Source organism: Choloepus didactylus, chromosome 6 (genome assembly GCF_015220235.1).
Source record: "Choloepus didactylus isolate mChoDid1 chromosome 6, mChoDid1.pri, whole genome shotgun sequence".
NCBI classification, from domain to species: domain Eukaryota; kingdom Metazoa; phylum Chordata; class Mammalia; order Pilosa; family Megalonychidae; genus Choloepus; species Choloepus didactylus.
The window spans coordinates 89,102,523-89,118,381 of NC_051312.1; the positions used below are offsets into that span (position 1 = coordinate 89,102,523).

General features: G+C 40.9%; 2 protein-coding genes across 3 annotated transcripts in view; one reads left to right on the forward strand and one right to left on the reverse strand.

Moving 5' to 3' along the window:
* XRRA1 (X-ray radiation resistance associated 1) overlaps window positions 1-1,293 on the reverse strand; it is a 113,768-nt gene extending 112,475 nt beyond the window's left edge. Inside the window, exon 1 of one of the 2 annotated variants that reach the window (XM_037840666.1) lies at window positions 1,165-1,293. The gene's annotated coding sequence lies outside the window, so the exon portion shown is untranslated. The remainder of the gene's footprint in view (window positions 1-1,164) is intronic. The other variant, XM_037840667.1, reaches the window with a different exon arrangement.
* Window positions 1,294-1,522: 229 nt separating this feature from the next.
* Window positions 1,523-15,859, forward strand: part of SPCS2 (signal peptidase complex subunit 2) — a 34,299-nt gene continuing 19,962 nt past the window's right edge. Inside the window, exon 1 of the mRNA XM_037840675.1 lies at window positions 1,523-1,636. Coding sequence (XP_037696603.1) covers window positions 1,523-1,636 — 114 coding nt within the window. The remainder of the gene's footprint in view (window positions 1,637-15,859) is intronic.

A 15,859-nucleotide genomic window follows, 5' to 3' on the forward strand; every position in this document is an offset into this window, starting at 1 on the left:
AGATCGCCATTCTCTTCCTCTGGCGCGCCAGCCTGCCACATGTTTGGCTGGATGCCCTATCTTGCAAGATTGTAAATAAATTCTTTTCTCCTCCAGAACCGAGTGAGCGTTTATTCCCTTACAGGTACTGCTTTATTTCCGACACCCACTGTACAGACTCACTGAGTGTTTACTGATCTAAACTGAAACATGAACAAAATGTTATGGTAGCACCTCATTCTGTCTGCAGAGAAAGAAGTAAGGATCAGGGAAGATTTCACAGAGCAGATGCCATCAGAACTGGGCAGTGAAAGATGGGAAGTTATAAAAGGCGAACTATAACAACAAAAAGCTACAGGGGCATCGCTATGGAGTGGCCAGGGATTGCTTCACGGAGGTGAAAAAATCTTACCTGATATTATTTAATGATAATTAATATCACCCCAATGTTAGCTTCATCAAGGCAGGTATTTTCCCTTTTTTATTCAGGGATATATTCCCAGTGAGAACAATGCCGGCTACATGGTAAGTACTGGATAAGTATTTTTTCAATCATTTGGACACTCATGGGGATACAAAACAAGTGAAACAATGTAATAGAGATAGTATAGTACAATCCTGTTATGTATCAACTCTAGGTCACTAGAGTGTGAGTTCCACCATGGGGGGGGGGGCAGATCTGTCTTGATAACCACTGCATTCCTTAGCACAATGTCTGGCAATATTGGCGTTCAATAAATATTTGTGGAAAAATAAATGAATTAATAATTAATGAAAATTTAGAGTACTACTGCATACTAAAACTGTAAAAGCACAGTGGTAGAGGGGAAATGCCATGGGTTTTGATGTCAAGACAAACCTGGCTACGAAACCGGGTTCTGATACATGCGCTCTGACCTTGGGTAAGTTTCCCGGTTTTCTCATCTGGCAGGACTGTGATGACACTAAATGAAAGGATGGTTGTAAATGCACGTAGGACACTAGCACGCAGCAGGCATTAAGCGAATGTGAGTTCTCAGTAACACGAAAACATTACGAACAGCCAAGATGACGGCCACTGGAGAGAAAAATAGGTAAATGGGCTGTAAAAAGGAAGACGAATGAGCTGCTCCCGGCCTCCTTGGAATCCACATCTGGAGCCGAAGAGACCTTAACCTGTCACGCAAACTACGTTTCCAGCCGCACCTGCCTCCGGCGTCGCTTCCGCCTCCGACCCGTCCGCGGGGACGACGTCCCGGCCAGGCAGGATGCGCGCCTGCGAGTCTCTCGAGGATCTCGTAGCCGCTCCACGGTGGCGCCGACCAATACTTTCACTACCCCTTAGTAACAGCGACGGGGCACCTTGTCGCCTAGGCGGCAACCGGCAGCCGAAGCTTCTAAGTACAAGTCCCAGCACGCCCCGCGGGCACTTCCTCTTGCAACTCGTGTCAGCAAGCCCCGAACTACGGGGTCCCGATGGACTCTGCGCGGTGCGTCACGCCGTCAGCTTCAGCCAATCGGCTTCGGACAAGTCGGAGGGGAGGGAGAAGCAGAGGTGGACAAGATGGCGGCGGCGGTTGCACAGGGCGGGAGATGTGGTGGCGGCGGAGGCGGTGGCGGGACTGGCGGTGGTTCCAGCAGCGGGACAGGCAGTAGCCGCAGTGGCTTGTTGGATAAGGTGAGGAGCCGGTCTTCGGGGACAGTCGAGGCCTGGGGAGGCCCGGAAGGCGGCGAGGCCACTTTTTCGTCCCCGCTCCCCTTTTTTTCTGTGGTCTCTCAGTGAGGGAGACTTGCTTGGCTTGAAGTGCGGACCCGAAGGGCACTTGTGGCCCGCTCTCTCCCCACCTCAGACCCAGGTCCTCTTCTCTATAGGTGTTGTCTCTTTCTCAGAAGTGTCTCTGGCCCTTACGGCTGGCTACCACAGCTTCTTCGGATAATTTGATTATTCCCGCATTTCAATCCGGCAGTCCATTTTCCCCGTGGTGTTATGAGCTACTGTTGAATGTGCCCATTTCATCGGCAGGGAAAACTGAAGCCCGAAGGCCTGAAAGGATGTACTCAAAGTCAGTATCTCCCGAACTACCCTCCTCCCTCCCCCATTGCGCGCTGCTGATGATTCCAAAGCATCTCCTTGTCTTTTGCTCATTGACGTTTCTGGGTGTTTAATCGCGACACCCCGAATATTGAAATTATTTGAGTATTAATTTCCCCTGTTGGGCTGGCAGGTATCTTTTGAGATTTGTCTTTTTTCTGTTAACCTCCCCAGCCTTCACCCGCTTTTTTCCCTCGCCTGGTGCCAAGTGCACTAGCAAACTGGGTTCTTGAGCCTCCTGCTTGCTCAAAGCTTGCTTCCCTCCCCCTCCTCCCATTCAGTTTTACTGCGGTGCTAGCAAAGAGGGCTTTAAAAAAGAGAGAGAAAAGGAAAACTTTGCTCCTGGGTTGGCCCTTCTTGGCTTTTGCACAGCCTCTTGGAAGAAACAGGGATTGCGTGGAAATCTGAGTCCTAGTACTGGGTGTAGGTCTAATTAGCTGTGTGACCTTGAAATATGCTTGTCTTCCTGTGCTTTGTTACCTCAGTTTGTGAAAGGAGGTGTTTTAGCCTTAATGTGCCTTAAGGTCCCTTCCAGTTCCAGTAGGGTCTTGGGCCAATTTGATGAGAAGTGTTAAGCATAATGCCTCACTATAGTAATCAGTCGGGATTTTTGACCAATTGGAAAACAGCTCAGACTTCCCCAGTTCCTGGCACATCGTAGATGCTTAAGAAATGAATACATGATCATATGGAGAGGTTCAGATTCAGATTTTATTGCCTGTCATTTTGGAAGTCATTGGTTTTGAATTATATGGCACTCACTCTTGACCCTTCTTAAGAGGCGGAAACATGTCCTGGGAGTTGGGATGGTGTTTTAGTTTCCTCATTGCTAAAGCAAATCCCATGCAATATGTTGGCTTAAACAATGGTAGTTTATTGTCTCATGGTTTTGAGGCTAGGAGAAGAGAAGAGTAGACTAGACTGGAAGGTTCTCTAAGAAAACTTGTGATAGGTAGGTAAAATCAGATTGGGGAGGGAGAGTGGGCATGGATTGCTACATTAAAGAGTAAGAAGCTGTTGAAGGTCTTTGAAATTATGTAAGCTGGTTTTAGGAAAATTATTCAGATAGTAAGGCCGTATCTATACTGGTGTATAGGATTTAGTAAAAAGAGAAATGTGAGTTCTAATGCAGCATGTTAAAAGCTTGGGTAAGTTTCTTAATATTACTGAGCCTCAATGCTCTTATATAAACCATGTGGATGCTCATACATATTACAGGTTTGTTTTAAGGATAAATGATATAATAATTGGTAAAGGTTCTTTGTAAATGATTATATATTGGCAAGGTGATAGGAACCCCAATTTGAGTAGTAGGAATAGGTAAAAGGCGTCACGAAGAAACACTTCACAGAATTAACCCAAGAAGGGAGGGACAGAGGAAAAAGAAAATAGTCAAGAACTGTTTGGGGACTTTTTCTTTGAAAACTTAATTTCAGCCATACTTGGAGCTGTTCCACCTCGGAATTCCTCTAGCACTTGTTGCACATAGGAATTAAGCTGTTGCTTAATAAGACATACCATCTTATATTACTACCCATTTGTATTTGTCCAGTTTCTTGTGAGGGTTCTTAAGAGTTCTCCATAGAGATCACAGAATAAGCACTTGCAACGTTGGATTTAGCAGAGAAAAAACTTTAGCTCTGCCACCTCAGTCTTCAGAAACAGCCTTAGAGGTTAGTGCCTCTAATTGTCTGAAAACTGAGGAGAGAATGTGGGGAAAAAATGTTACTCCCAGTGGAGCAGGATCTGAATGAAGAGAGAGGCTTTTGCTTTGTAGGAATGAGAAGCTGTTGTCTTTATTTAGTACGACCTCTTTAATTTGATGTGTCTTGATTGGGGGGAAGGGTTAAGTTTTATTTCCTGCAGCTAGTTTCATTTGCCATAAAGAAATATAATAAAGAGATGCAAATGTGCTTCTAAGCTTTCCCTAAACAAGTGAATTTCTGCTTCTGTGAAACTGACTCTTAAGAACAAAGCAATTCTTATTTCCTGATCTTAAAAATAGGTATGCAAATACAATCTCCCACCCTCCATCACAGAATAATTTAATTTAGATCATCCGAGTAAGTTATTTTGCCAAAAATACATCAAGGCATTTTGTACTACATAGCAGGCTGTAAAGAAAAACTGCTTGTTTGATTTGTTTTACCTATTAAAATTGATATGTGATATTAAACCATGTTTTCCAGAAGTGTCACAGCCCAAGAGGGTCATGCCAGTCCAGAGGCCAAAGAAGACAACAAGTATTTTCTGATACATGAACTTTTATTCAGGGCTTACTTACAGGGTGAGAAGTTATGGAGAGATCATGATGGCTTTCTCAGGCCGGGCAGGCATGGCATTGGCAAGGAAGATGACCCAGCAATGCAAAAAGGGCAAAAAGCCTTTTATAAGGGTTTAAGACAAAGGCCTTCCTAAGTGTGGGGGGAGCATAGATGCAGAAACAGGTTACTTTGACCTGGGGTGGTGCAGGAAGGACTAGAATAATACTTGAACAATTACATTCTGTTCTTTTTGAGAGACTGAGAGCCTCTCATTTCCTGCCTGCTTCCCATAAAGTTACATTTTAAGGTCAATTTACCCTTTTTCTCTTTACTGGCTTAGAAACACAATAGGTTAAACATTTAGCTGCCTAGGTCATGCAGACTGCTGTGCACCAGAGTTCTGCAGGCCTGTTTTGCTCAGGTCATGGGTTGCCACAAGAAGCTATATCCAGACCCTTTTAACCTCATATCTGGATTTCTGTCTCCTACTGAGTTGTTGGCCTGATCTTAAAACACAGCTTTCATATCTGTGAGCCAGGCTCTGGAGCCAGGCTGTCTGGCTTTAAATCCTGACTCTGCCACTTACTAAATGTGTATTCTTTTCAAGTTAATAAATCTCTTTGTATCTCAGTTTCCTTATCTGTAAAATGGGGATATTAGTAGTATTTATAAGGTGGTGTCTGGTGTTAGGTCAGAGTGGTTCAGGAATCCATACAACGCAGGGAGTTGAAGTTTAAGTATAAAGTTTAAGATTTATTAGAGGAAGAAAGCAGGTGGGAACCAGCAAAAGGAAAGAAAGAAAGGTAATGGCTCCAGCTCTCTGAGAGCAGCATTTTTTAATGAAAAAAGGAACCCACATTGGGAAGGGTGCTGCTCTGGTGTTCTGTCCCTTGATTGGGTAAGTGCCTATCTAGTTTTGGGCTGATTGGTTGGTAGAGTTCTGAGACAGTATTCTTTTTAGGAAAGCAGCTGCATTATCTAACTAGGGAGAGCAGGCCTTTTTGGTTGTTCATCTTACGGACCTATCTGACCTTGCCTTACCTGCTTTTGAGGCGCCACTGTGGCTGGAACAGCCTTGAACAGCTTTGAACAGCTTTCATTCTTTAGTTTATGGGGCACCTGTTTCCTGTGAGATAAGCTGCAGGGCCCCTGGGTCAGAAACTCCTACATGTTAGTTTCTTATTCTGGGATCTAACATCTGGCACACATGGTAAGCATTTGACAAGATATATATAGCTACTCCTAACTAGCTGGTTACTCTGGGCTTCAACCTCCTTAGGTAAATTTTTTTCTCATAACATAACATGAAAACTGTCTACATCACACTCCTTTGGGGTATTAGCTAAAAATACAGATTTCTGGACCTCCTACCAGAGCTGAATCAGATTTTCTGGAGGTGGGGCCTAGACATCTGCATTTTTCACACATGCCATTCATCCATTTTTTCACACATAGCTGGTTCATTCATTTCCTCTGCATTTTAATAACTTCTAAATTGAGAGTACGGTCTTATATGACTTTTTAAATCCCTTCCAGTTCAGACATTTACAGTTTTTTTTTTTAACTGTTACTTAATCAATTCGTGGTTTCTCTAAAATGTTTAATGAAGAAACCTTAGAGCTCATCTGTCCCAGCCTCCTCATTTTAAAGACATGGAGAGACACAATTGAAAAGAGGAAGATGAAGCAACTTACCCATGACCACACAGTGAGTTAGTAACAATTACTAGAGGGTCCCCAGTGCTCTTACCTTACTCAGTATATTGACTCCTATACCAGAGTGGGCCTTGTGCTAGCTGTTGTAGTAGTGAGAAGAACATCTGTTTTGAGATTGGAAGATGTAGGCTCGAGCTTTGGTTTTGTCACCCACCAACCATATGTCTTAGGTCATTTATCCTCTCTTACCCTCCTTGATGGTATCTTCACTTGCCAGACTTCTTGGTGGCGTACTATACTTGTACCCTGTGATCCAGGTTTGGCAAAGCAGATGAACAGTTTTATGATATTACCATAATTGTATATGTATGTGTGTATGTTTTTTTAAAGAAATAAGGGCTTGGCTTTGCAACTCTATTTTGCAAACTGAACTCTAATAGCAACTTAGATCTCATTATTCTTGACTTAGAAATGAAAAACTTTTGCATGTCAAAGGACACTATCAAAGTGAAAAGACAACCCACAGAATGGGAGAATATATTTGTAAATTATATATCTGATAAAGATTTATTATCTAGAATAACAACTCAATAATTAAAAAAATAACCCAATTTTAGAAAGGACGAAGGATTTGAATAGACATTCCTCCACAGAAGATATACAAATGACCAATAAGCACATCATTAGTCTTCACGGAAATGCAAATCACAACCACAGTGAGATACTACTTTACACTCATTGGGAAGCCTATAATTAAAAAAAAAAAAAGAAAAGAACAGAGCTTGGGATGGATGTGGAGAAATTGGAACCTTCACACTTGCTGGTGGGAATATAAAATGGTGCTGCTGCTTTGTGCTTTTTTTTTTTTTTTTTTTTTTTTTTTTTTTTTTTTTTTTTTTTCCATTGTACACTTTTTTTTTTTTTTTAATCATCATTTTATTGAGATATATTCACATACCACGCAGTCATACAAAACAAATTGTACTTTCGATTGTTTACAGTACCATTACATAGTTGTACATTCATCACCTAAATCAATCCCTGACACCTTCATTAGCACACATACAAAAATAACAAGAATAATAATTAGAGTGAAAAAGAGCAATTGAAGTAAAAAAGAACACTGGGTACCTTTGTCTGTTTGTTTGCTTCCCCTACTTTTCTACACATCCATCCATAAACTAGACAAAGTGGAGTTTGGTCCTTATGGCTTTCCCAATCCCACTGTCACCCCTCATAAGCTACATTTTTATACAACTGTCTTCGAGATTCATGGGTTCTGGGTTGTAGTTTAATAGTTTCAGGTATCCACCACCAGCTACCCCAATTCTTTAGAACCTAAAAAAGGTTGTCTAAAGTGTGCGTAAGAGTGCCCACCAGAGTGATCTCTCGGCTCGTTTTGGAATCTCTCTGCCACTGAAGCTTATTTCATTTCCTTTCACATCCCCCTTTTGGTCAAGAAGATGTTCTCCGTCCCACGATGCCAGGTCTACATTCCTCCCCGGGAGTCATATTCCACGTTGCCAGGGAGATTCACTTCCCTGGGTGTCTGATCCCACGTAGGGGGGAGGGCAGTGATTTCACCTTTCAAGTTGGCTTAGCCAGAGAGAGAGGGCCACATCTGAGCAACAAAGAGGCATTCAGGAGGAGACTCTTAGGCACAAATACAGGGAGGCCTAGCCTCTCCTTTGCAGCAACCATCTTCCCAAGGGTAAAACTTATGGTAGAGGGCTCAACCCATCAAACCACCAGTCCCCTATGTCTGTGGTCATGTTTGCAATCATCGAGGTGGGGTAGGCGAATATCCCTGCATTCTCCACAGGCTCCTCAAGGGGGCACTACATCCTTTTTTTTTTTTTCCTTGTTTGTCTTTTTTCTTTTTTTTTTTTTTTTAACTTTCCCTTCTTTTTTAAATCAACTGTATGAAAAAAAAGTTAAAAAGAAAGCAAACATACAATAAAAGAACATTTCAAAGAGACCATAACAAGGGAGTAAGAAAAAGACAACTAACCTAAGATAACTGCTTAACTTCCAACATGTTCCTACTTTACCCCAAGAAAGTTACATAATATAGCAACATTTCAGTGAACTTGTTCCTACTACATCCATCAGAAATTAACAGACCATAGTCATTTCTGGGCATCCCCAGAACGTTAAATAGCTTATCTGTTCTTCTTGGATTATTGTTCCCCCTTCCTTAATTGCTCTCTACTGCTAGTTCCCCTACATTCTACATTATAAACCATTTGTTTTACATTTTTCAAAGTTCACATTAGTGGTAGCATATAATATTTCTCTTTTTGTGCCTGGCTTATTTCGCTCAGCATTATGTCTTCAAGGTTCATCCATGTTGTCATATGTTTCACCAGATCGTTCCTTCTTACTGCCGCGTAGTATTCCATCGTGTGTATATACCACATTTTATTTATCCACTCATCTGTTGAAGGACATTTGGGTTGTTTCCATCTCTTGGCAATTGTGAATAATGCTGCTATGAACATTGGCGTGCAGATATCTGTTCGTGTCACTGCTTTCCGATCTTCCGGGTATATACCGAGGAGTGCAATCGCTGGATCGAATGGTAGCTCTATATCTAGTTTTCTAAGGAACTGCCAGACTGACTTCCAGAGTGGCTGAACCATTATACAGTCCCACCAACAATGAATAAGAGTTCCAATTTCTCCACATCCCCTCCAGCATTTGTAGTTTCCTGTTTGTTTAATGGCAGCCATTCTAACCGGTGTTAGATGGTATCTCATTGTGGTCTTAATTTGCATCTCTCTAATAGCTAGTGAAGCTGAACATTTTTTCATGTGTTTCTTGGCCATTTGTATTTCCTCTTCAGAGAACTGTCTTTTCATATCTTTTGCCCATTTTATAATTGGGCTGTCTGTACTATTGTCATTGAGTTGTAGGATTTCTTTGTATATGCAAGATATCAGTCTTTTGTCAGATACATGGTTTCCAAAAATTTTTTCCCATTGAGTTGGCTGCCTCTTTACCTTTTTGAGAAATTCCTTTGAGGTGCAGAAACTTCTAAGCTTGAGGAGTTCCCATTTATCTATTTTCTCTTTTGTTGCTTGTGCTTTGGGTGTAAAGTCTAGGAAGTGGCCTCCTAATACAAGGTCTTGAAGATGTTTTCCTACATTATCTTCTAGGAGTTTTATGGTACTTTCTTTTATATTGAGATCTTTGGTCCATTTTGAGTTAATTTTTGTGTAGGGGGTGAGGTAGGGGTCCTCTTTCATTCTTTTGGATATGGATATCCAACTCTCCCAGCCCCATTTGTTGAAAAGACCATTATGGCTCAGTTCGGTGACTTTGGGGGCCTTATCAAAGATCAGTCGGCCATAGATCCGAGGGTCTATCTCTGAATTCTCAATTCGATTCCATTGATCTATATGTCTATCTTTGTGCCAGTACCATGCTGTTTTGGCAACTGTGGCTTTATAATAAGCTTCAAAGTCAGGGAGTGTAAGTCCTCCCACTTCGTTTTTCTTTTTTAGAGTGTCTTTAGCAATTCGAGGCATCTTCCCTTTCCAAATAAATTTGATAACTAGCTTTTCCAAGTCTGCAAAGTAGGTTGTTGGAATTTTGATTGGGATTGCATTGAATCTGTAGATGAGTTTGGGTAGAATTGACATCTTAATGACATTTAGCCTTCCTATCCATGAACATGGAATATTTTTCCATCTTTTAAGGTCCCCTTCTATTTCTTTTAGTAGAGTTATGTAGTTTTCTTTGTATAGGTCTTTTACATCTTTGGTTAAGTTTATTCCTAGGTACTTGATTTTTTTAGTTGCTATTGAAAATGGTATCTTTTTCTTGAGTGTCTCTTCAGTTTGTTCATTTCTAGCATATAGAAACATTACTGACTTATGTGCATTAATCTTGTATCCTGCTACTTTGCTAAATTTGTTTATTAGCTCTAGTAGATGTATCGTCGATTTCTCAGGGTTTTCTAGATATAAGATCATATCATCTGCAAACAATGACAGTTTTACTTCTTCTTTTCCAATTTGGATGCCTTTTATTTCTTTGTCTTGCCGGATTGCCCTGGCTAGCACTTCCAGCACAATGTTGAATAACAGTGGTGACAGCGGGCATCCTTGTCTTGTTCCTGATCTTAGAGGGAAGGCTTTCAGTCTCTCACCATTGAGTACTATGCTGGCTGTGGGTTTTTCATATATGCTCTTTATCATGTTGAGGAAGTTTCCTTCAATTCCTACCTTTTGAAGTGTTTTTATCAAAAAGGGATGTTGGATTTTGTCAAATGCTTTTTCAGCATCTATTGAGATGATCAATTGATTTTTCCCTTTCGAGTTTTTAATGTGTTGTAATACATTGATTGTTTTTCTTATGTTGAACCATCCTTGCATGCCTGGAATGAACCCCACTTGGTCATGGTGTATGATTTTTTTAATGTGTCTTTGGATTCGATTTGCAAGTATTTTGTTGAGGATTTTTGCATCTATATTCATTAGGGAGATTGGCCGGTAGTTTTCCTTTTTTGTAGCATCTTTGCCTGGTTTTGGTATTAGATTGATGTTAGCTTCATAAAATGAGTTAGGTAGTGTTCCATTTTTCTCAATGTTTTGAAAGAGTTTGAGTAAGATTGGTGTCAGTTCTTTCTGGAAAGTTTGGTAGAATTCCCCTGTGAAGCCATCTGGCCCTGGGCATTTATTTGTGGGAAGATTTTTGATGACTGATTGGATCTCTTTGCTTGTGATGGGTTGGTTGAGGTCTTCTATTTCTTCTCTGGTCAGTCTGGGTTGTTCATATGTTTCCAGGAAATTGTCCATTTCTTCTACATTATCCAGTTTGTTGCCATACAGTTGTTCATAATATCCTCTTATAATTTTTTTAATTTCTTCAGGGTCTGCAGTTATGTTACCTTTTTCATTCATTATTTTGTTTATATGGGTCTTCTCTCTTTTTGATTTTGTCAGTCTAGCTAGGGGTTTGTCAATCTTGTTGATCTTCTCAAAGAACCAACTTTTGGTGATATTTATCCTTTCTATTGTTTTTTTGTTCTCTATGTCATTTATTTCTGCTTTAATCCTTGTTATTTCTTTCCTTGTACTTGGTTTAGGATTGGTTTGCTGTTCATTTTCTAGCTTCTTCAGTTGATCCATTAGTTCTTTGATTTTGGCTCTTTCTTCCTTTTTAATATATGCGTTTAGTGCTATAAATTTCCCCCTTAGCACTGCTTTTGCTGCATCCCATAGGTTTTGGTATGTTGTGTTCTCATTTTCATTCGTCTCTATATATTTAGCAATTTCTCTTGCTATTTCTTCTTTAACCCACTGATTGTTTAGGAGTGTGTTGTTTAACCTCCAGGTATTTGTGAATTTTCTAAGTCTCTGATGGTTATTGACTTCTAATTGTATTCCATTGTGGTCAGAGAATGTGCTTTGAATAATTTCAATCTTTTTAAATTTATTGAGGCTTGTTTTATGTCCCAGCATATGATCTATTCTGGAGAAAGTTCCGTGAGCACTAGAAAAGTATGTGTATCCTGGTGATTTGGGATGTAATGTCCTGTAGATGTCTGTTAAATCTAATTCATTTATCAGATTGTTTAGGTTTTCAATTTCCTTATTGGTCTTCTGTCTGGTTGATCTATCTATAGGAGAGAGTGATGTGTTGAAGTCTCCCACAATTATTGTGGAAACATCAATTGCTTCCTTTAGCTTTGCCAATGTTTCTCTCATGTATTTTGTGGCACCTTGATTGGGTGCATAGACATTTACGATTGTTATTTCTTCTTGCTGAATTGCCCCTTTTATTAGTATGTAGTGGCCTTCTTTGTCTCTCAAAACATCCCTGCATTTGAAGTCTATTTTATCTGAGATTAATATTGCTACACCTGCTTTCTTTTGGCTGTAGCTTGCATGAAATATTTTTTTCCATCCTTTCACTTTCAGTTTCTTTGTGTCCCTGTGTCTAAGATGAGTCTCTTGTATGCAACATATTGATGGTTCATTTTTTTTGATCCATTCTGCGAATCTATATCTTTAATTGGGGAGTTTAATCCATTTACATTCAACGTTAAAACCGTGAAGGCATTTCTTGAATCGGCCATCTTATCCTTTGGATTATGTTTGCCATATTTTTCCCTCTCTCTATTAATATCCTTTATTGTACCCATACCGAATCTCTTTAGTACTGAACCTTTCTCCAGGTCTCTCTGTCCTGTCTTTGTTTCTCTGTCTGTAGGGCTCCCTTTAGTATCTCCAGTAGGGCAGGTCTCTTGTTAGCAAATTCTCTCAGCATTTGTTTGTCTGTGAAAAATTTAAGCTCTCCCTCAAATTTGAAGGAGAGCTTTGCTGGATAAAGTATTCTTGGCTGGAAATTTCTCTCACTCAGAATTTTAAATATATCGTGCCACTGCCTTCTTGCCTCCATGGTGGCTGCTGAGTAGTCACTACTTAGTCTTATGCTGTTTCCTTTGTATGTGGTGAATTGCTTTTCTCTTGCTGCTTTCAGAACTTGCTCCTTCTCTTCTGTGTTTGACAGTGTGATCAGTATATGTCTCGGAGTGGGTTTTTTTGGATTTATTCTATTTGGAGTTCGCTGAGCATTTATGATTTGTGTATTTATGTTGTTTAGAAGATTTGGGAAGTTTTCCCCAACAATTTCTTTGAATACTCTTCCTAGACCTTTACCCTTTTCTTCCCCTTCTGGGACACCAATGAGTCTTATATTCGGACGTTTCATATTATCTATCATATCCCTGAGGTCCATTTCGAGTTTTTCAATTTTTTTCCCCATTCTTTCTTTTATGCTTTCATTTTCCATTCTGTCATCTTCCAGGTCACTGATTCGTTGTTCAACTTCCTCTAGTCTTGTACTATGAGTGTCCAGAATCTTTTTAATTTGGTCAACAGTTTCTTTAATTTCCATAAGATCATCCATTTTTTATTTAGTCTTGCAATGTCTTCTTTATGCTCTTCTAGGGTCTTCTTGATTTCCTTCATATCCCGTACTATGGTCTCATTGTTCATCTTTAGTTCTTTGAGTAGCTGCTCTAGGTGTGTCTCTTCTGGTCTTTTGATTTGGGTGCTTGGGCTTGGGTTATCCATATCGTCTGGTTTTTTCATATGCTTTATAATTTTCTGTTGTTTTTGGCCTCGTGGCATTTGCTGAACTTGATAGGGTTCTTTTAGGGTTTGTAGACCAGTTGAAGTCCTTATCTCTAATTTATCAGATCTACAGCTTCGTGGAGTACACTTTCTCTAACTAACCAGCAGGTGGCGTCCACGAGCCACCTGTTCTCCACAAGCCAGATCTCCCCTGCTTAGCCTTTTTGGTGAGTGGGGGAGTGAGTCTTGTGGGGCCCAATTGGTGTCCCAAGCTTGCGTGTGTAGTTGGTGTTGCCTGCCCTGTATGTGGGGCGTGTTTCTGGGCAGTCGGGGAGGGGGGGTGGCCCTAACAATCAAATCTCCCTGATGATCCTAGAGTTTTAAAGCTGCTGCAATAGTCTAATCCTTCAGTTCAGTCCTGCCACAGTTTGTCTCTGCCACTGACCCACAAGTCTTTGGTATTGGCGTATGGCTCCTGAGACTTGCAAGTGGGCCCCTCTTCCAGGCTGTGCACCCCGGGTCCTCTGTTGAGGGATGACTGTGCTATGTCACAGGTGAGTGCCGTCCCCCCAGGGCAGTTCTGGGCTGCTGGGCTGTGTTGGGAGGCTCCCAGTCTGCTCAAATGATGGCTGAATGGGGCTCTGTTAATTCACACTGCTCCCCCTTCCCAGCTCTGGGACATTCAGCTGAGGTTGCAGGGAAGGCTAATGTCCACGCCCAGTTTTGTGGTGTGTGCCTGTTATTTGAAGCACTTCCGTCACACTGGGTTGTCTGGGGCAGCTCTGGGCTATGGGGCTGGCGATGGGCAGGAGTGTTTCCTGTCCACCAGGATGGTGGCTGTGAGCGGACACCCCCCTTTTCTTGGGAAGTTGTGTTGTTTAGTGAATTTTCTCAGCCACTGGAATATTGCCTTTTGTCTCAGAGCTCTCTTAGTTCTGCTCTTGACTTGACGTGCCCAAATTTCAATTCTTTGAAGCTTTCTGTATTGAGCTTCTTAGAGTAATTGTTTTAGAAAAAGCAAAAAGGATTTAAAAAAAACAAAAAAAACAAAAAAAAAACAAAAAACGGCCCTCCTCAGAGATCTAATGGGTTATTGAAATGCTAATAGACAAAGCAACCAGGGCCATTAAGGAAAGGTAAACAGGGCAGAGAGATCAGCTTTGCTTCGGGATTTGCATATGCGCCTCAAGGCCTGATCTCCGCCCTTCCCCTTTCTGTGTTCACCAGAACTCGAAAAATCCTCTGCTTTTATTTTGGAGTTTTTCGTGTTGTTTTTTTTCTATGTCTGTCTCCTCTCTGCTAGGCTGGCTGCTCTCAGAGTCTCTGGTGTCTGGTCTCAGTCTATCTATGGTTGGAGTTTGAATCAGTAGAATGAGTTTCCGATAGGAGCAGCCACTGCAATTCTCCCTTCTCCTTCCCGGAGCTGACAGCCCCTCCTCCCCCGGGACTGAGCCTGGCAGGGAGGGGCGCGGGTCCCCTGGCCGCAAAAACTTACAGATTTCGCTGATCTCAGCAGTTCCACGTTTTCATGAGTGTTGTATGAAGTATGCCCAAAGACAGATTGCTCTGTGGTGTCCAGTCCACGCAGTTCCTGGCTTTTTACCTACTTTCCTGGAGGAGTAACTAAAACCTACAGCTCACCAGTCTGCCATCTTGCCCCGCCTCTGCTGCTTTGTGCTTTGAGAGACAGTTTGGCAATTCCTCAGAAAGCTGAACAGTTAGCATATGACCCAGCAGTTCCACTCCTGGGTATATGCCCCAAAGAACTGAAAATACATGTTCATAAAAAAATGTAACATATGAATGTTCACAGTGGCATTATTTATAATAGCCAAAAAATAGAAACAACTTGAATGTTTATCAACTGATGAATGTTTGAACAAACTGTGGTATATCTATACCCTGGAATATTATTCAGTGATAAAAAGAAATGAAGTACTGACACATGCTACAACATGGATGAAACTTGAAAACATTATGCTAAGTGAAGCAAAACAGACCCAAAAGGACACATATTGTATGATTCCATTTATATGAAATGTCCAGAATTGGCAAATCCATAGAGACAGAAAGTAGATCAGACATTGCCAGGGTTTAGGGGAGAGGAAAATGTGGTGTGACTGCTAATGGGTATGGAATTTCTTCTGGGGGTGATGAAAATATCCTGGAATTAGATAGCAGTGATGATTGCACAACCTTGTGAACATCCTAAAAATCACTGAATTGTACATTTTAAACAGGTGAATTTTATGATGTGAATTATATATCAATTAAAAACCATTATTTTTATCTTTACATGTATTGAGTAACCCTTAAAGCTTCAAATTATTTGATTTTTTTAAAATTAATTCACCATTATATAACGTAATGGTATCACAGATGCTGATTATCTTTTAAAAGATTCACTGAATAAAACCACCATCTTTCCAGGTTTTTTCTAGCTATTGCCTGCACCATTTCTGTGCTCTGACCTCCATCCTATCAAATCTCAGCAGCAGTTTTTCATATTACTTGACCTTTCAGTAGTGACTCATTGATCACTACCTTCTTCTTGAAATATATTCTTTACTTGGCTTTTAGGATATTATTCTCCCCTAATTTTCCACCTTCACTGGTCTCCCTTTCTGTCTTCTTCACTGGTTTTATTGTCTTGTTCCTCACCTGTAAATATTGGCAAAAACCTGGACTCATCCTTGGCCCCTCCTCTATCTATACTCATTCCTGCATGATATTTCCCATATCATGACATTTATATTTCCGATTTGGGTCTGTCCTCTGAGAGGAGAGGATCCAACTGCCCACTTG